Source organism: Battus philenor, unplaced genomic scaffold (assembly GCF_028537555.1).
Source record: "Battus philenor isolate CCGP_79_NKW_IND1 unplaced genomic scaffold, ilBatPhil1.0.hap1 SCAF_10, whole genome shotgun sequence".
Taxonomy (NCBI): domain Eukaryota; kingdom Metazoa; phylum Arthropoda; class Insecta; order Lepidoptera; family Papilionidae; genus Battus; species Battus philenor.
Genome location: NW_027181662.1, coordinates 633,557 through 654,613, shown reverse-complemented (window position 1 = coordinate 654,613; position 21,057 = coordinate 633,557). Strand labels below are relative to the sequence as shown.

The following is a 21,057-nucleotide window of genomic DNA, read 5'->3' as shown; positions in this document are numbered from 1 at the left end:
TGCGTATTTAAGACTATTACTCAATTATACATTAATTTCTGCACTATTTGAAGTCACTGTCTAAGCGCTACAGACCGTTAAATGCTTTATAGTTTAAGACAATATGCCGGGTCAACTCATAAAAAGATTCTGCAGTAAATTTTTCCTGTGAAGGTTCGGTAAATTGAACGGAGGTATATCAAGTTTTTCGCGTAAAGTCACGTGATTACGTCTTTTGGATTCGAAAACGGAGCAGTGTTTGAGTAAGTGGTGTAAAATCTGTACTCTGGAGCCGTCATATTGGTCAGTATCGTTGTCGATTATTTTAAATTGGTACAGGTACTGCTTGCAGTACCCGTGTCATCTTAGCAGTTGTGTGAGATGGAAAAATGTCTTGATGTGTTTGCGTTGTACTTTTTTGTTTATTTCCTCCTCCTTTTCCAGGAGTCCTATATTTTGTCGACCCGTATAAACGCAGAATAGACTTTCTTATCTGAAACCAATATGCAACCACGAACCGGAATGCGTTAGCTGTCTTGGTTCGAATTTGACAGCGGTAAAAATTCTAGAAAAGTTATAGTTTTTGGTCTCTATTACCATGGAACGTAATAAAGAATTAGCTCGAGTGAATATGGATGTCATTAAGGTTATCTAGACGAGGAAATAACGAAAATACACAGTGGCTTAGAGGATACAGAGAACACGAGCAGTGATGATGATACTGATGAAGCAACGGGAGGAAGAATATCGAAGATTCGCACAATAGACTGTCCAGGGAAGTCGGTAAAGTATTATTCAAATAATGACTTGATCAAAGAAAACTAGGGTACGTTTTAATGTATGTTACATAACATATATAATAAACTATTACTAACTCTTACATTATACGAAAAAGAAAATATATTTTCGTAAGTGATCATTTTAAAAAACATTTTATTTCATTAAGAAATACATTACACAAATATTCAATGCAATTAGAGTAATATTTTAACAAAAAAAAGTAAAAACCTTCCTGGGATTACGCACAATAATGTTGATAAAAATTTGATCTGATCAAATGCGTAGTTTATGATCCCATTAAGGACATACAGACAAAAATTCATTATCCACGTGTATATATATATATATATATATATATATATATATATATTCGTTTATTATTATTATATATTATTATTATTATTTGAAAACGATCCTACTATTAATGATTTGTATACATAATAAAGCGTGTGTTCCAAATATAAAAAAATAATAAAAAAATTACAACATCTAAACAGTACTTGATACCATAGATTTATATCTATAACATAATATAAAATACATTCATCCGTAGTTATGGTTATAGACAAAATAATCTTTGACATATTATAAACACGTCAGATAAATCATCCAATTACCACCACCAGGGCGAATGAAGAGCTGATATTGGAAGCACTGGGTGGTACAATGGACTGTGGGATATATGGACTGGTGAATGTATGACGTGAGCTAGCTTCAATATCGGGGGGTGATATATCGGCAGCAATGGAGGCAGCAGGTACCCTGGCTTCGGAGCTGGTGCTGGTGCTCCATGAACCGTGATCAGGATTGCCAAGGTTAACTGTAATGATAAAATAATAGTATGTCAAACATAATATTCTATTATTATGACAATTGAAGCCGAATTAAGTTGAATTGACTGTGCACAGGCTGTATATTGCGTAGAATAGTTCGCCGCTGATACTATTGGATTAAAAAGGTTCTATATTCAGGCTGTTGATTTTCTTGAGAAGTGTATGCGTTGGTGTGACATCAATTATTTCTCCATTTCTTTTCCTCAATCTGATACCAAGACACGGATTTACGACCTTCATACTATTACTATTGAAGTCTCAAAGTATGGAACAGGCTTATTGTTTCATGCCAGCTATAACTTGATAGTCTTCAAGTCTAGCGTAAATAGGTATTGTATATGCAAGTATATGTTATTGTAAATTTCGTTAAAAGAGATCAAATGATTTGCCTATATTAAATAAATCCAGAGAGAGAGATGTTAAATCCTGCGTAAAAGGCAAAGTAAATGACAAAAGAAATATTTGTAAATACACTCGTCTCACGCAGGGGCGGCTTTAGCTGGTTTAACGCCCGTGTGCAATAAAACCATAGCGCCCCTAGGCCTGAACCTCTTCCCCCTGGGGCTATAATTACTAACTTTGCTTAATTACGTGAAATAAGTTTTATTTCGAGTTGAAACAAAATGTTGCTGGCTGACCGCTTCTGTCATATTTATGTTTAATGGAATCAGGCGTTACCTCGCAGAAGTCCATCATAAGTAAGAAAACGACCAATATTTAGCCACTTCCGCACATGCAGTGGTAGTCGTGTAACAAAATGCACCGCCCGCCAGCCCGCTGATAAATGCGTATGCGGCAAACAATGCTAATCACACAACCGACATCGTCAAATTACTCAACACGTGTCTCACGCCTCCACGGGGCATTTTCAGGAGTTATGTTACACCGATTAGTGCCAAACACAGAGCATTGTTGTACCATGATGGTCCAAGACGATGCTCTTAGCTGTCTCAGGGACAGCCGAGGCGCTCTTTGAGACGGCGGCGCCGTTTGCATTGCACACCCTGCACTATAGGTTAAGCCCCTGGTCTCACGTGTAAGTATAAAACATACCAATACTCACAAATCTAATCATTTTTCTTCACCTCCAGAGATGATGTTATAACTTAAATTCTGCACCAAATGAACTGTTCCCAAATCTGTCAGCTATATATATTTGTAACGTGACTCAATCGAGTCACCAAATACGGTAGACGATTTAAACTAAATATAGTAAGATATTCATTCTAAATCTCTAATCACATTCTTGACGGTGTAAGAATTTGAGGATATTTATGTAATTACGTAAAATAGTGGTATTGAAGACTTCCTCGTGAATATATCTTACATTTAATATGATATAAGTACTCTTTAAGATATTTATATGAATACTAGCTGATCCCGCAAACGTTGTTTTGCAAAAAAAATTAAAGTTTTTAATTAACAAATGTAAGATAAGGGTTGATCGTAGAGGAGTGAAAATTTAGATTTGTATGTATTTTTGTATGCTGTATCATAATAAAATAAAAACCAAAAAAATTGTCTAAAAAATTAAAAATAAAATTTAGTGGTGGACCACCCTTATCACTTAGGGGTATGGAAAATAGATAGTAGCCGATTCTCAGATATACTGAATACGCATGTAAAATTTGGTAAAAATCGGTCAAGCCGTTTTGGAGGAGTTCAAATTTGAACACCGTGACGCGAGAATTTTATATATTAGATACAGTGATTATAAATATATGTAAAGGCTTTAGAAGTATGCAAGTATTAGTCATAGCATAGACCTCTCCTAAATATATATATGAGGGGATATACTATTATTGCCAGGCCTGGCAGGCTGGTTGGCGATCGCAGTCTGGTATTATGGTACGCAGAAGATACTGCGAGCCATCCTCTAGAAACTTGTGGGTAATAGTAATCCTATATAATAAATGCGAAAGTGACAAAGTGAGAATTATATAAGATTTTATCCCGGGAATTGAATCCGTGACCTACGGTCGCAAATCTCAACGTCCCACCTCTGGGCTACAATTCCCCACTAACAATTTAAATATACATATTATTAATTTTATATTAATTTAAATTATTATTAATAAATAGTCATAGCACCGCTCGCATCGACTTCCTGCAATCTGAATTATGAAAATACTGCACATCATTTAAAAACTTGTGTGTGTAAACCTATATAAGTAATTGGGATCAGGAATTGAACCCGCTACCTTCAATTGCAAGTCTAAGTCCTCTATCACTGGGCTACCTAAGTGTAGCCTGTATATAGAATTCGCTGTCAATTCATGTATGAAACATACTATCCAAAAATTAATAAACAACGTAATGATAATAAAATACAATAATCATTTTAAAAATTCTGTTTAACGTATATAAGCTATTGTTTACTATCTTTCCCTCTAGTTGTAAACAGTCACATTAGAAAAAAATGTAAAATATTTGAGAATGATCGCTGTATTTGAAGTGATAGGGATTATGTTTTTTTATTGAAATATATAAACATTTTATTATAAATATTAAAAATGTTTGATGATTTTTTTATCTGGCAACTGGTCTATATCTTCACCTATTTGTAGCTTTTACACCGATATTCAATAATCCTGTAAAGTGGAAAAAAATATATTGATTACATATATATATATATATATATATATATATATATATATATATATACATGTGCGAGGTGTTAGAGTATGAGGGCGGACGTGCCCAACAGCCTGCGGAAGCTGCCCAGGTCAATAACCTCGTATCTAAGTATACTACTTATATATATATATATATATATATATATATATATATATACATTCTTCCTCTTTTAAGCGGATTGATTCCTACTGGTAGGCATATGCATCCCTTAAAGAACATCTTAATGGTTTTGTCCTGCTCGCATCTAGCAACTTCTCGCAACCTTAACAAAGTTATGGATTCTCCAAGTGGAGGCTTACACACGCCGTGTCTTCCAGTTAAAGGTTTAACTGCGCAGCCGGTGGTTACGTGAGTGATGTGCCTTACCAACTGCCATTTCAGACGAGCAATTCTTCGAGTACTTTCGTGACTTTGGTACTTCTGCGGATCTCCGGGTTTTTGGTTCGATATCGCAGTACATTACCATAAAAAACCATATATACAATATAGATATCTTAGGGGTAAGTCTGTGATTTGTAGTGGGCATCTATCAGCTGAAACGACTACAATACAGTTAAATAAAAAAATATAACCTTTAAGTAGTAAGACCTCTTCTGTCAATATAGGTTTCAAAGTTATTGGAATGTCGTATGAAATATAGTTGTATATTGTACATTGACCATATATATATCCGGTACAGATATTTGAGTAAAATAAATATAGAATTAATATCTTCTGTGCCCCATAATAAAACAACGTAAGAGAGAAAGCTATGAAATTAACTAAAATATACGAGTCGATCTGTTACCATTGTTACTTGTTTGTTGTTTTATTTTTTAATTACAAAGATTGTCGAGTTGAGTCCAACTGCGAGTGTTGAGAGGTACGACCCTCATATAAAGAATCTTTGCTACAAGAACGGAATTTTCCACTTTGTTTCTCTGCTATCAATTTTATAGAAATTTGTACTGTCCATAATCAATTTTATGAAGATTCTTCGAAACTGTAATTATGTCTGGATTCTTATAAAGAATCCCACGCACCAAAATAAAACCACTATATAGGTAGTGAAAAAATCCAATGAATCGTCTTCAAAAAAATCGTGATTATATAAACTAAGGCAACGCCATCTATTGAAAAATTAAAGTAACATATTAAACATAATCCTTATAAACACTACTTAAGCTATTTCAACGACATTTATATAAATTTTAAATAATTCCAAGGCACAATATAATAAGACTATTTATAATTTTTTATGATACATTGTAAATGTGATCATATATTACTGTGAATTTTCCTCCCCGCTCTGCGTACGTTCCGAGAAAAACAAATTCGCCCAACATTTTCCTCTACTATCCTATTTAGTGTGGATCGTTAAAATATCCAGCATTGTACAAGTACAGATTAATAAATGTACAGAGCCTTTTAAATTGGAAAACTCTCACAATTGAAAATGTTAAAATTTTATTTCGCTACTAGAAAGGTTCGGATTGATCTAGAATTTCCATGCGTTGGTAATAAAATAATTGTAAAAACCTTTCTCTATGATAAACTGAACATAAAACGCGATGATACACGTTTTAAAGTATGTTGTGAGCTCAACAAATGGTTACGTATGTTTTTTAATTGCGCTTTCTAATAAATATCGAGTACAATAAAGATTTATATCCGTTTCCATCAAAAATATCTAGAGGATGATATATAATAATCGCCTAGCTTGGTAGGCGTTTTGGCGATTGCAGTATGGAATTACGGTATGCAAAGTTCACTGCTTCTTATTCTCTGGAAACTTTTCTGAGGAGTAGAAATCCTATAAAATAATGCGATAGTGAGTAAGAGAGAATTGTATAAAATTTTATCGCGAAATTCGAACTAGTGACCTACGATCGCAAATTTCAGTTCCCCACCGTTGAGCTACCACTGCCTAAATAATACATATATAGTACATGTAAATACTTTTATGTTAATTTAAATTATTATTAATACTTAGATATAAGCCTCCAGCGAAGATCGTCATGATGACTGGTCTTGCACTGCTTGCATCCAGCGATTTCCAGTGACCTTTAATATGTCGTCGGACCACCTGTGGGAAGCCTACCAATGCCACGTCTACCGACAAGTGCTCGCCGCTTGAGAACCTTTCGGCCCCAAAGGCCATTGGTTGTACGAGCGATATGTCCTGCCCACTGCCACTACAGACGAGTGATTCTTCGAGCTACGTCGGTGATCTTGGTTCTTCTGCGATTCTCCCCATTCCTGATTCTATTTCGCCTAGAGCTTTTTTACGAGGCCCATCGTAAGTGACCACGTCTCGAACTTATATGTCATCACCTGCAACACATTGTTCATAGACCTTCGTCTTCAGACATTGCCTTATTTTGGACGAGAAGAGATTTCTGAGCTCTCTGAACGCCTATCCGTATTGGATTCTTTTTCATTAGTCCTGTTTTTTTTTAAACATTCTTTCTTTTATCTACAATTATAAATTTTAAAACTACTTTTATCTTGACTTGATTAGATTTTTACATTATACGCTCATTTAATAAACTTACTAAATATACATTTTTTTATATTTAGTGCCTTTTAAGTTCCATATTCCATTTTCTTATGTATATAAAATTTTTCTAATATCCAAACCTATTTACACTGCAATGACAATAAAAATATGTAAAATATTTAAAAGTAATAAGAATGTAAAAATATTTCTTGTACAATCTCAAAGTCTCTGTTTACACTTTACACTACACGCGTTCGCCGAAGGAATGCCTAAATACATGTGTTGCTTGGGTAAAGGAATCTTTGACGCGGCATATCTAGACAACGTGTTACGATTTTGCAATATGTTATCAATGGAGAAATACGGTCGTGAAAGTTTAGAGATAAATGTTGACTGGTTTATCATGATTAAAGGTAGTACCAAAGGCTTTATAGGTGTAAGTAAAACGTAAGTAAGAGCTTGTTGGTTAAATTCCAGTTAGTAACTAGTAAACACAAGGAAAACACTGCTTCTCAAGCTACCATAGTACCAACTTTACTCACTCCTGCGCAATGCAATTTATTCTTCTCTGAAATGCGCTTCCCCATATTCATTCATTCATTCATTCAATTATTCATTCGTTCGTTCGTTCGTTCTTTCATTCATTCATTCATTCATTCATTCATTCATTCATTCGTTCGTTTGTTCGTTCATTCATTCATTCATTTATTCGTTCATTCGTTCATTCATTCATTCATAAAGAAATCATTGCGCATTCAAAAAGTTCCAAAGCTGGTGTTTGACATGATGATGGAATTATTTATGTTGTAATTGATTATTAAATATATTTAGAGATAGTATATGTAGATATTTAATAATTTCTAATTTTGAAGTTTTATGATATGTACTTATTCCTTCTTTCATTGAGTTATCACTACGCCGAGAAAATGTTTTTGTTTTTTGGCTCCGTTTTTGAAGCCTCTCGTTCAAACCCCTATCATGGGTGTACAGGGTGTTTATTTTTATTATAATTTTTCGAATAATTATAAGCAGTTACCATCCTTATCTTTCGTCCTTCTCAATGTCTTTAATTCCTTTCACATACTTTCCTTTCATACATTGGTTCACTTCCTTCGCCTTCCATATAGAATTCTACAATTTTTACGTTGATTATTTTTTACATTTATTTTGATCATTTAATCAGAACGTCCATATGCTTAACTGTAAGAAAATGCCTTTGGCTTTAATTTGACCGGTAAACGTAAATTTTTTAAGTAATTTTCTAGAAAAGTTGAGTATAGATATGTTTATGTTTTATTGAAGCTTCTAATATTCTTTATTACTCTCTCTTATATGCACGTTGGGTGGAGGTGAGACACCACCAAGATGTAACCTAATTCGGTACACGCCATTATCCTTACGCGCCGATTCAAAAATTTATACTTGAACAATATATAATTATGGTTTAAAATATATATTAAAACTTAACGTTTACAATAACGACGTGATAAACAAAAGTTTATTATGAATGCTTGTAATTTTATTTAAAAATTTCGTTTTCTATTTAATTCAGTATTCTTTTACCGATTTTGTGTTTGTTACAAAGTAACATATTGATAATACAGTTAGATTTAACCTTGGCAATGAATTTTAACTTGTAGGCCTGTAAGTTAAAAAAGGTGATTGTACACTCTCACGTTATTTTTAATTTGTGTATTTTTGATCTCATTGTTTAATACTTACTTCTTTCTTACGATTAGTTTTTTAGTTTTTTTGTGCAGTTTAAAAGTTATAGGCGTGTGATTAGGCAATAATTACGCAGCTGATAGGTAAGCATTCGCTCAGATAGAGAGTATGTGTTGTAGAGCACCACGTGGATAGGTATGTTAAGAGAGTTCAGGACAGTTCTAAATAAATCAAAAATTATGGAGGTACTAGCTTTATTAAATTACACGAAGATATTAATACTGTTGGGCGTTGAGTTAATGAACAGCTACCAGCGGCACGGCTTTGACGACTGTACCATGATGAACCACGGATGAACTGTGAGCGATTGCGGCTGGGGCAGTTTTCACCACAACTGGGGTGTGGACAGCATGTACAAGTGGGGCAGCAGCTACGACTGGTGCGTGGACAATCGGAGCAGCATGAACTACTGGAACGGCTGTCTTCACTACTACTGGAGCGACGACGGAAGATCCATGGTTGACGACCTGGCTGCTCTTAGTGACAGTGGTTTTAGCTGCAACCACTGGGACAGCGTGGACAAGTGGGGCGGCATGTACCACTGGGGTAGCGTGTACAACCGGAGCAGCGTGAACGGCGGCGACCACAGGAGTGGCGTGGGATAAGAGGAGTCCAGGTGCGGCTGCAGCGCAAGCCAGGAGAGCGGTGAACACAACCTGAAGTTTAATTACACTTTAATCGTTTGTTAAATTCTTACCAGCGCTGTATTCATCCTTGACTAGTTTGACATAAAAAACAATCTGCACATGTAGTTACTTCTAGAATTTTAAAATAGATCAATATTAAAGGATTACTAGGAAGTAAATCTTGATGGACTATTCTAGAAATGTCTCTTGAAGTTACAACAAGATTAATTGAGTACAAACCTTAGTCACAATCCTCACTTTTCAGAAAAGCCTAAAACAAGAAGTTGGATTTAAAAAGCAAGAGACGCTTGTGTTCGGAATATCGTTTTAATCTTTTATAAAATATCCACCAGGTCAGGTATAGTTAGATTGGCAACTGTCTTCTATTTTTCAAGAATTTATTCTCTAGTAAAACTACTTTAGTGACATATATAGGCAATTGAACGATAAGTGACATAATTGTCAGTGTGTTGATAGGTACAGCTAGATTACTAACACAAGTGTTCGTGTGATGGATCAGACAAGAGTGGTATTGTTGCTAGCAGTATATCAGATGGTAGAATGTTATATAGGAAATAGCAAAGACGGAGATGACGAAATAGAAAGAAGGAGAGATGTTATGGTAAAATAAGATAGAGATGGAAATTTAAGATGAATATACGGTAGACAAAAAAAGCAATGGTTGACTACGTATAAGTGACAGCTAAGTCACAGATGATTGAATAGAAAAGAGAAGAAATGTTATGTAAAAAGTTATGGTAGATTTAGATAAATAATTGATGGTAGACGACGAAGAAATAGATTGGCATGTTAAAACGGAACGAAAAGCAGCTGTGACAAGAAAAAAATGTACTCACGATTCCCTGCATGATGTCTGTTGTTTTTTTTGTTTTGGAGTAGGTGTGTCCGACTTGGAGTGACCGAATTATCTAACAAATGCACGCCAACGCACCCTATTTATACCGGTGCTGCCAAAATTTTACAATGAGTGCACGCGTACTTACTGCGTACTTGAACCTCGGCGCCAATGATTTACGAATGGTGGGCTTTTGTGGATGCGGCATCGTATGATTAAATGTGCACACTATACGCCTTTAGATACATCGGATGTTAAAGGTACTATATTTTAAATGGTAAAAAGACAATCATTTCCTCTTTATGCGTTATCGGAATTGATCTAAGTTGTATCAGATACTATCAGATATTCTCTATCAAAAGTTAAGACCATTGATCATAACTATTATTAGACTGTATTGTCGCGTGTTGGTTTCATGGGATCGCACAGATACTGGCGTACAACATGACGATGGTAATATGGAAATGAATTTAATTTAACAAAATGTAATATTTAAGTTACAAAATATTCTAAGAGACTTATTTAATAATGCGACAAGCAGAAACTTGAGCAAAAAAAATCGGATACATAATTTCACCACGGATGCTAATATCTGTTTTAAATTTGTGTGTTAAATTTCTTGTTCGGTATTTGAAAATAGATATTGTTCGTCATGTGTATGTATAAAGGCTTTAGTTTTTATGAGTGACTAACATATTTCTGTTAAGTCTATTTGGAAGCGTCTTTCTTGATAAGATCTGTTTACCTTATAGGTGGTCGCGATACGTTGTTCTTTTCTATTCGTTGCCTGCTTTCCAGTACTATAAGGCTACATTAGCCATTTCTTTCTCTCGCTATATACCTGCAGATTGCACAAAAACACTTAATGTAATTTTTAAAATAATCAAAAATTTTTTAAGCAACCTACGAACTGCCGCATCCAAAAAAGCTTTCACTTCGTACATCACCGAATGCCTTCAGGCTGTAGTTGGGAGATAATGAATATATAAATACGTAAGCAGATGGAGCCTCAACTGGGTATGTGGGCCGATGCCAAGATCATTTCGGCCGCGAGCACTGCGACCGGTTGCAATGTGTTCGTGTAAGCGATTTTAAAAATAAACAAACTTGTTATTTGATTAACTTTAATGGTCAATTTGTATAAGCAATAATAATGTAATAAAAGTAATAGATCTAATTTGATAATTACATAGCGAAGAATAGATATAATCATATGAATAAAAATATATCTAATCATTCCATTTCAAACTACAAACATATATATCGAGTATTTAATCATATCGCTATAATTATATCACAGAGAAAGAGCTTGGTAGAAGTAACCTGGATCTCAGAAGACATCTTGGTAAAGATCGACGAAGGATAGAGAGAGATAGAAGGAGATCGTGGAGGATTTTAAGATATAAAAGATTGTAGCGCCACAGGAATAAGAAGAAGATATTATATTGTGTAATAGTAAGTTAAATGCCTAATAGGAATTCTCTATAGCCTGTAGTGGTATAGAAATGACCAGTTATTTAAAATTGTTGGGCATTAGGAAGGCAAGTAATTTTTTTCCTAGGTTAGTAGGACTGCCTGTAATATTTGCGTCAAAACCAGCGTTGTCTAAACAAGAGTCTGTTCCTCAAGAGTTGGAATATCGTTTTGCTCTGCTCAAACTATTGTGAAGGAGGTCTTGTATCTCAAACGCATTTAATCTCAATTGGTGATAAAATCGTTAAATTTTTGGGAAAAAAGCGTCAAAAACTCGATTTAAATCGATCAGCAAACACAGTAAACGCCTGATTAGGATCCATGCGAATTTTTCTATTTAGAAAACTTAAAAGACTAATACAGAGCACTGATTTGATTCAGGAGGTTAAAACTGAATCGAAGAAGGTCTTAAAGGCTAAGAGGCAAGAGTTGGTAAAATGCGATTTATCAGACTAGGATTACCTTTAAGTGAATGAAATTATTTGGATGAATAAATAAACGAATTGGCATTTTATAAACAAATTCACCTTATTTTTTTATCAAAGTGTTTTTTTTTTGTATTAATGGCCCCCGCTATTGGGGGCCTCTCGTACCCCTTTTATTCACATAATTATTTTTTATTTTCATTCTCTACTTTCATACTTCACATAATCTTTCATTCTATTCTTTTATGCCACAATTCTGCTTTCTTTCCCTTTTGCCCTGTTTACCTTTCTTTCATCCTCTTTTCATTTTACATTTTCTTAATTTCTATTTTTATTGTATCATATTTCATTTATTCTATATCACAGTTTTATATTATTTTATTTTTTAACTTGTCTTGTTAGTTTTTATTTGTTGTCTATGCCTAACTTTTATTTCTTTCTATTGCATATTGTGTGATTCTTTTGCAATAAGAGAGGGATTCTTCCTTGGTATCCTTTCCGCTTTTCAGGGAGGCTATTGACTCCTCCCTGATTTCAACGCCTGACCGGCACTCGAAGCCGATATCACAGTGTTACAAACATTTGTGATATTACTTAAATGAACTATTATTCTGATCCTCCCAACAGACTTACTGCTAAAACCTATTGGCCTGACGCATTTCAATAGAAATTATATTTTCATGTAGAATTTATAGTGATCGCTTCAATTATTGATCAAATATGAAATAAATAAAATTATTTTATGATCCATAACTACTAAACTTTGTAGCTTTTATACGCACGAAGTTTATAGCAAACTGACCAATGCGTAGAGAATCTATAGTGCCGATATCTTGTTAAGATTCATAAGAATCTTTAACAAAGTACTATGAATTCATATAATCATATCGGTCGATAGTCTTCCATTGGAAGGCATATGTTTCACACAAAGATCGCGTCCATCATCTGTGTTATGCTACCCGCATCTAGTGACTTTCTATGATCTTATCTATGTCCCTGGTCTACCAAGAGTGGAACCACCCCATGCCGCGTCTACCGATACCTCTCGTGGTACGTACTCGGGAATCTTTCGTCCCCTACGCCACTGCAGACGGGCAATTCTCGAAACTACATCGGTTACCTTCTAGAATAATATTCACTTGATCACAATTATTTCTGGAACATTCGAATGAATCAAACTTCGAGTTACAATTCCACAATGTTACATTATTACATCAAGGGTGTTAATTGCTTCATTGATCGAAAATTAAATCAACTTATCGTTTAAGGCTTTATCAACTTATTTTGTCACTGAATTTATACTTTTACGATGTGGAATATTTGACTTTATTTGGTAATATACATATTGAAATACGATGAGGAAAAAATTAAATAACCTCTACGGATCATAAACAACTTATTGGAAGTATTAACGAAAGTAAATAATTTCAGAATGTTTTGTTGACGAATTTGAAAGAATACGAATACTGCTATTATGAGAGAGGAGTTGGTAGACGAGGCGGGGGCAAGTATCCCACTAGCTGGACCGACGCCATAGTTAATGTCGTGAAAGTCATTGCGATCTTTGGGGAAGGCCTATGCCTTGTGGGCGTCATCAGCTGAAAAATAGAAGAAGTTGTACGTTTATGATACACTCGCATATTGTATCTATTTCATCTTGTAATAAATTTAGGAAGTTCATTAAAAAAAATAGTACAAATTTTTATTACAATATCAATGATTTTTAAAGACATAATAAAGCTTGGGAATTATTTGTTTTACTACTGTATAAAAAGAAGAAGAAGAAAACCGTTCTAATTCTTTGTGGATTTATTTTAATCAAGATTCTTTTAGAACTATTATAGCATCTAGATCTTCATCACATGATATAGGAGTTCAATCTGATTTTAGATTGTATCAAATTTGGTACTATCTTTTCGTGAAGTACAAATGATTATTGCAACTAATTCTATGTGAACATTAATAAATGAACGAAAATTTTTGATTGTAATTAAAAAAAATTAAAAGGATAAAACAGATTCGGATGTTGAGACTAAATGTATGTCCAATGGTGACCAAGAACACAACGAAAAAATCACACTGTGTGATTGAAAATCAAAATGTGATCCAATCGAATGTTCCAGAGTTAATTGTAATCAAGTGAACACTTTTCAAGAAATTAAGTCTGAAGAAGCTTTGAAGGCGAAAGGTTGTAGAGTGGTGATGACACGCCTTTTCACTAGACTAGTGGATCGATGATATAGGGTCGCGGGGGGGTCGCTTAATTTGGGCAGTACAATACCGTTAATAGTGCCGATCTTTGGGTGAAACAAATGCCTTGCAGTGGGCATTCATCAGCTGATATTTCGATAAAAATCAGGCATAAGATCAAGGCTGGAAGAAAGATCTGCGCCTAAATGTAAATCTCATAATAACAATAAATTATAAAAGATACAAAAATCGTAAATATATGAGAAATGTTTACTTTTCCGTTAATAACTTATACACGACCTTGCGCTTTTTGAATCGCAGCTTAACCTTTACTTAATTAAATACTTAGTAAAGTTAACCTACATATATTGGTACGCGGTTGGTTAAAAAAAATATATATCTTAACCGGTGTCCAGAAATGAGGTCACTGCGCGTGAGTTGTCATTTATATTAATGGAAGCTGTACGTTTGACGGATCCATCTGACGGAAAGTGAAATTGAAATGCGCAAGCGCAGCGCGAATAAGTTTTTTGCAACTAGTGTAACCATGAAATATAACGGACAAGATTTATTAATTATTTATATATCCGTTTCTTTATTTTTATATTTCCGACGTTTGTGTTCCTCTAACCTATCCATCTTATAAGTCAAATCAGGAGACGCTTTTAGAAGAAAATAAGGTTTTTATTGTTATTTTAATTTTGAGTCCACCTTCACAAAATTATTGAATAACTGAAGATACTCGAAAAAATAGTACCAAAATGTTAACGTCACGATCCAGATACTTTAAATAAATTTCAATATTTATAAAGTTTTCCATTATAATGTAATATACAGGATGATTATTTACAGGTGTATTTTGGTGAGAATGCGACAGAGCAATAACTTCTGGCAGTAAATCTACAGGGAATATTTTTGAATTACATAGTATAGGCTTCTCTTAAAGATATCTATGGGGGATATACTATAATTGCCATGTTGATATAATAAACCTCTAGTAGGACTCTTAGTCCAGAGTAAGTATTTATTTGTTAGAAGTTCAAATATCTTATTTATTCTCAGCTACCTTTTAAAATTACAAATTATCATTGTTAGCTTTATGTACAATAAGCTATATGTTCTATAGTTTTATGACCACCTTTATGAAAGGTAAGACGAACATTAATTTAAAAAGCTTACTTAGCTCTAAAATGGTTTACATAATATACCGTAACACACTATGACATTAACAGGAACTTGTACTTTTTTCTGTTTGTAGTCGACGCTATTAACCTTGTAAAGATGTAACAGCTTCTTCATTCACAGAGCTCAATAGGATTGGAGATCCATGAGTTAAAACGGAACCCAATAAAACGAATCAAAAGCGATCTGTTCCTTATATGTTACTTATATGATACCAGTAAGCAATACATGTTATGACTGCACAATAAATATATATTGAAATACCCAAAAAATTACGTTCTGTTACCGTTCGACGCAAGATACGTAGCGATGTTGATAAATCACGAAACGACCTGGTTTATCATAGTCTCATACATTTCAATACAGAGCATATGTTTTTATATGGTACATTGATATACTTTCCAAAGGGACTTACTAAATATTATACACTTCATTGTGGTTACTAAAATAATGAGCTATGTGCATTACTTCTTTAAAACTTACAAGAGGATATTTTTTTAAGTAAAAAATATGATATAAAATAATAATAGATCATGAGTTAAAAATGTGATATAGTATATAAAAAAATGTAAAAGTAATGAGGAACGAATGAAAGGTGATACAGAGCGAAAGGGAAAGACAGTGGATTTGTGAAAAGAAAGAAATGAACGAAAGTTAATATGAAGTATGAAAGAAGAGAAAGAAAATAAAAAAATGTATGTGAAAAATTTAAAAAAAATATAAATAAAAAGTCCCTGTCCCACACCAGATAGGGGGTACAAGTAAAAAAAGAGGATATTTTATATTAATATTTATAAGTCATACATTTAGAACAGATGATGTTATCCTGTTTTGTTTTCTAATGATATGGTGACCCTACATCTTTGAGTTTTCATACAATCATTACGCATAAATATGACATGCCTGTCCGCGGTTGTTCGTCGCACTCTTTGCCTTTGCGTAAGCGCAGGATGAGTGTTTTAACGAGTTTATTTGGTTAACTGCGAGCTTAATGACTTGTGTAGATTACATCTGCAGATATAGGCTTTTGTTTTTCAATAGTACATTTTAATTTTACATATGTCAATCGATTTCGCATCATAAATATAATAAACAGAGACACTTAAAGGTCGTGTTTTTTAAATTTACAACATGCTCACTTTTAGTCACTCATCTTTAACCAAGCATGACTTTGTATTTCTCTCTATTTACCTCTCTATATTTATATATGTTTGTCTATCCTCGTGTCTCGATATAAGTCAGTCGATCTCAACTGTTATAAATGCCCGACGCTGTTTCACCCTACCGCGCACTCTATAACATCGTGCTGGACACTGTCTTGGCCCAGGTCTTCACGAGGATTCCCAGAGTACCTTCGCAGGTTTAAAGCTCAAGGAGTGTACCGAGCTTCTGTGAACCGTTTGTGAACCAGACCGTGGTGCATCTGGTGACTGTTCCATATTTGGAGGACCTCTGATTCTGAATGACGGTTAGAAAGAAATATAGATGAGGAAGGCATAGTAATCTTCCTCAGATAGTATAGGAGGGTTATTGAAAATGTAATTTAAAGGAATAAAAGTTATAATTAATTTGGGGTCAGATAAGTAGATTTATATAAAGAATAAAAATATACCATAACTGTAAGTATCAAAGTAAGGTAATAAAATAATAATGAAAATAAAACAATGTATTGCGATAAAAGAGGAGAGGCTATGAGGCGATGCAAAGAAGAAAATTAAGAATAAATTAGAAGTTCATAATATAAGATGAGGAAGGCATAGTAGTCTTCCTCAGATAGTATAGGAGGGTTATTGAAAATGTAATTTAAAGGAATAAAAGTTATAATTAATTTGGGGTCAGATAAGTAGATTTATATAAAGAATAAAAATATACCATAACTGTAAGTATCAAAGTAAGGTAATAAAATAATAATCAAAATAAAACAATGTATTGCGATAAAAGAGGAGAGGCTATGAGGCGATGCAAAGAAGAAAATTAAGAATAAATTAGAACGTTTGATTTTGCGATGTGTAATATGAAAACCGAGAGAAGAAAATAAATAGAACTATGAAAAAAATATTAAAATCAAAAACGTTCTGCTCCCAAAACTCAGATAGAGTACGAGAGGTCTCGAATAACGGGGGTCATGTAATAAAAATAAAAAAAAGACATTTTTGTTTGTAGCTTTTCTTTTGTCCGCATTTGATTACCAACTCATCTGATGGAAAGCGATGATGTAAACAAAGAAGCAGGTTGACTAAGTAGACCATTCAATCTGACCCTGAATAGACCTAGGCTATAATTTCCGGGAAATAATAAATCCAGCAGATCGTTCTATACTCGGGCTTCTTACCTTCCTTCTCTCTCTTAGCGTGAGTTTCTCTCTATCTCTCCCCTTTCTTTTAACAATAAACTTTATTTTAAAATATTTTCCTGCCTTAGAAGCTCTTTTTTGCAGTCTGCATATTTATTAAATATCTATAACATTATTTTAAAATAAATTATTTCATTATGGACAACTTTGTCCTTATCCTTTTTTTATTTAATTTGATACTTCCTGACACTATAAGGCTAACAAATAGTATGAGAAGCATTATTAAATGATCCTAATGATAGCTTGTAGATATATTTATTATTGAAATTCGACAACCCAATAACTTTTGTCAATACAAGTGTGTTATAGCCGTGAACTTGTTCCCCTATAGATGCCCACTGCTAACCATAGGCCTACCCCAAAGGTGGGATATCCCATAATCGCCACCGGCGGTCGGGCTGGCGATTGCAGTGCGATATTGTGGTACTTAGAGCTCACTGCTGCCTATCCTTTTGAAACTTGTTTGTGAGCAGTTACAATCCTATATAATTAATGCACTAATAAGATTATATACCGGGAATTGAACCCGCTACCTACGATCGCATCAGTGCTCCACCGCTGGGCCACCACTCCTTGTCGATGGGTGTGGTTTCGAGACAGATGGTAGATGACAATTCATTTGAAATATATGGTAATTCGTATTATACCTTTTTTACGGTATTATCTTTACTTTGTTTTTTATTCTTGAAAGCATTGTTTTGGACAGAGTCACTCTGTGTTTGGCACTAATCGGTGTAAAATAACTCCTGAAGATGCCCCGTGGAAGGATGAAACACGTGTTGAGTGATTTGACGTTGGCAGTTGTGTAATTCGCATTGTTTTCCGCATATGCATTTATCAGTGGGCTAGCGGGCGGTGCACTTAGTTGCACGACTACCACTGCATGTGCGGAAGTGGCTAAATATTGGTCCTTTTCTTACTCACGATGGACTTTCGCAAGGTAACGCTTGATTCTATTAAACATTTACACATATAACATATTACTATATGTACGTATATAAATTGGTTTATATTCAATGGTTGTATGTTTTATTGAAAACGATTCTGAAGTATTGAACAATAGATATAATTGTTTTAATCTTGAATAGGACCTTTCATTGAGGTCAGTTTAACACGCGCGTCTTCGCGCCTTACCTTGAAGAAGATTAAAGTAATTTATATCGTAACCGGTAAAAACGACGGGTATATCTCTATAGCTATTGATGTAATTAAAATCAAAATTATGGTTTATTTATATATGTTATATGTATATTTTTATATCTACAAGTAATAATAACATATACGTGTGTGTGAATGTGTGCGCGTGTGCGTGTGCGTGTGCGCGTGCGTCTGCGTGTGTGTTGCGTGTGCGTGTGAGGGTGTGTCTGTGTGTGTGTGTTTGTGTGTAATACTATATAATTACAGCCATTGCATGTCCACTTCTGGTCATAAACCTCCTACAAACATTTCCCACGTCCGGCTTGATTTCGAAGGTACGAAGAGATAGGGAAAAAGGTTCCTAGAATACCGTAGAAAAGTGGGGCAGACTGCAACAAAAGGTAACAAGATTCGGAAATAGAAAAATTGATAAAACTTGCAAAAGTCAGTAAATTAATATATACTTTATTTTAGGCACAGGAAAAAAGTATCAAGAGTCAAGTTTTTTAGAAAAAAAAAAATAGTAAAAGTAGTATCAAATGGTAAAATAACATAACACAAAATAAAAACGAAAATTTAAAATAGATTAAGTTATTTTGTTATTTTTTTGCCATTTTACTTTTTTTGTTTATTATTATAAAACTATTTGAATGTATCATTGCGTGTACAATAAAGAATATTAAAAAAGTATAATAAAAGGTAACTTATATATTTCTAATAAACATATTAAAAAGGGACCCAGAATCGAGTCTTCATTTTGACTTTGAAATTGTATCTCATTAATTAGGTAACTGACCATTCGACACAGACAGATCAGAGATAAATCAATCTAAATAACAGGTTTCGTAACATCTCTCTTGTACCGTTTTGTATCTACTCAATTATATTTGTAGCATGCAATCAAACTAATTGTCTGAACCAATAGTATACATAAATTTAAATCACATTAAAAGTACCTGTATAAATTTTGTATGTTATGTGATTTTTTAAACTATTTAGTATATATATATATATATATATATATATATATATATATATATATATACATATATATGTCGCTTCCACTCTAGAACTATAAATCTTTATTGGCCATCTGTTCTGCGTGCTTTGTAACCACTGCCACCGACAATAAATAGAAATATAATCAGTGAATAAATAACATATCCATTACGTTTATACGAAATAATATTCTTAAAGCGAATATGTTTAAGTAATTTATGACATTGGTTATAAATGAAAGGCTTTCTCGGGAAAATGTACATTTGAGATGAAAGGAAATTTTATCATGACAGAAACTCAACGATGTTAAATTATTCGGATTAAGCATTATTTTTGTTTAAACCAGTTTTGTTTTATCTATATAAATAAAAAAATTACAAAATTTATTAATTTATCTTTTTTAATTTTCTTTAAGACACCGAGAAGATTATTATAGAGTGAAAAATATTACGATATTTGAGTTCTTAATATAGTTTCGTTTCGTTGTGTGAACCGCATTATGAATGTTCCATACGGAACGCTTACGGAGAAAGTGACAATGGCTAATTATATACTTTTGGAAATAATATCACGAAGGGTTCCCATAATCGCAAGCGTATGAGCGACTCGTATTGGCGACGTATTTCAACGTTGTTTGTTACACTTGCGGCCTTATTCGTGTTTCGGAACAATAAAGAAAATTTTTCGGTTTTGTGTTTTTATAAGTTGAATTACTATAATTGTTTAGTGCGATAAATAAATTATATTAAGTATCTTATTATTGCAATATCGGAACCGAAAGTAAGCGCTATCATAGTTTTATTTCAATATAGAATACACTATTTTTTAAGTTGTTAGAACGTACGAAGTATAGGACAACCAGTAAAACTATTCACTCCGGAGCCACTTGAATAGGGCTAAGGTATTCCAAGCCTGTAAGAGGCAACAAGAAAGGCTTTGTTCGGTTTGGCGAGCGTTGAGAGTGAAAGCCTTCATTGTCCACTCAATGCGAACTCAAAGAAGAGCGGCAATGCGAAGTGATCTCGTGTTGATCGGGTTCAGCAATCATGCTGAAGACACAACTTCCTCCCGGGAGCAGCGAGTTCTGTAAGAAATCCGGCCGCCCCTCAAAAGGTAGAGAAAACGACAATCAAGGTAGTTCTAATGGGTAGGAATGCCTCATAATCCTACCTTGCCCCCAAAGCGAAGGGTATATTTTGTACATCATAAAGACTTTTCCAATAAAAACCAAAAAAAGGGTATCTAGTAAAACAATATATGAAGATCAAAGTTTAATGTAAAGCATATAGTGGTAAAGAATTGACAACAGGCACTGTCTCGTGGATTGTTGAACTATGGTGGGAGACGGCTGAGTCAGGAGTCTTGAAGGTTACCAGAGGAGAT

General features: G+C 33.9%; 2 protein-coding genes across 2 annotated transcripts in view; one reads left to right on the top strand and one right to left on the bottom strand.

Moving 5' to 3' along the window:
• LOC137924205 (neuropeptide SIFamide receptor-like) overlaps positions 1 to 21,057 on the top strand; it is a 150,141-nt gene that overhangs the window by 102,154 nt on the left and 26,930 nt on the right. The gene's annotated exons all lie outside the window — the stretch shown is intronic.
• Positions 8,657 to 9,970, bottom strand: LOC137924225 (cuticle protein 70, isoforms A and B-like). The gene is made up of 2 exons (XM_068767600.1): positions 9,917 to 9,970; positions 8,657 to 9,089 (listed from the first exon to the last, which is right to left on the bottom strand). Exons 1-2 carry the CDS (start codon positions 9,926 to 9,928, stop codon positions 8,670 to 8,672), a joined length of 432 nt encoding a protein of 143 aa, XP_068623701.1. The 5' UTR covers positions 9,929 to 9,970; the 3' UTR covers positions 8,657 to 8,669.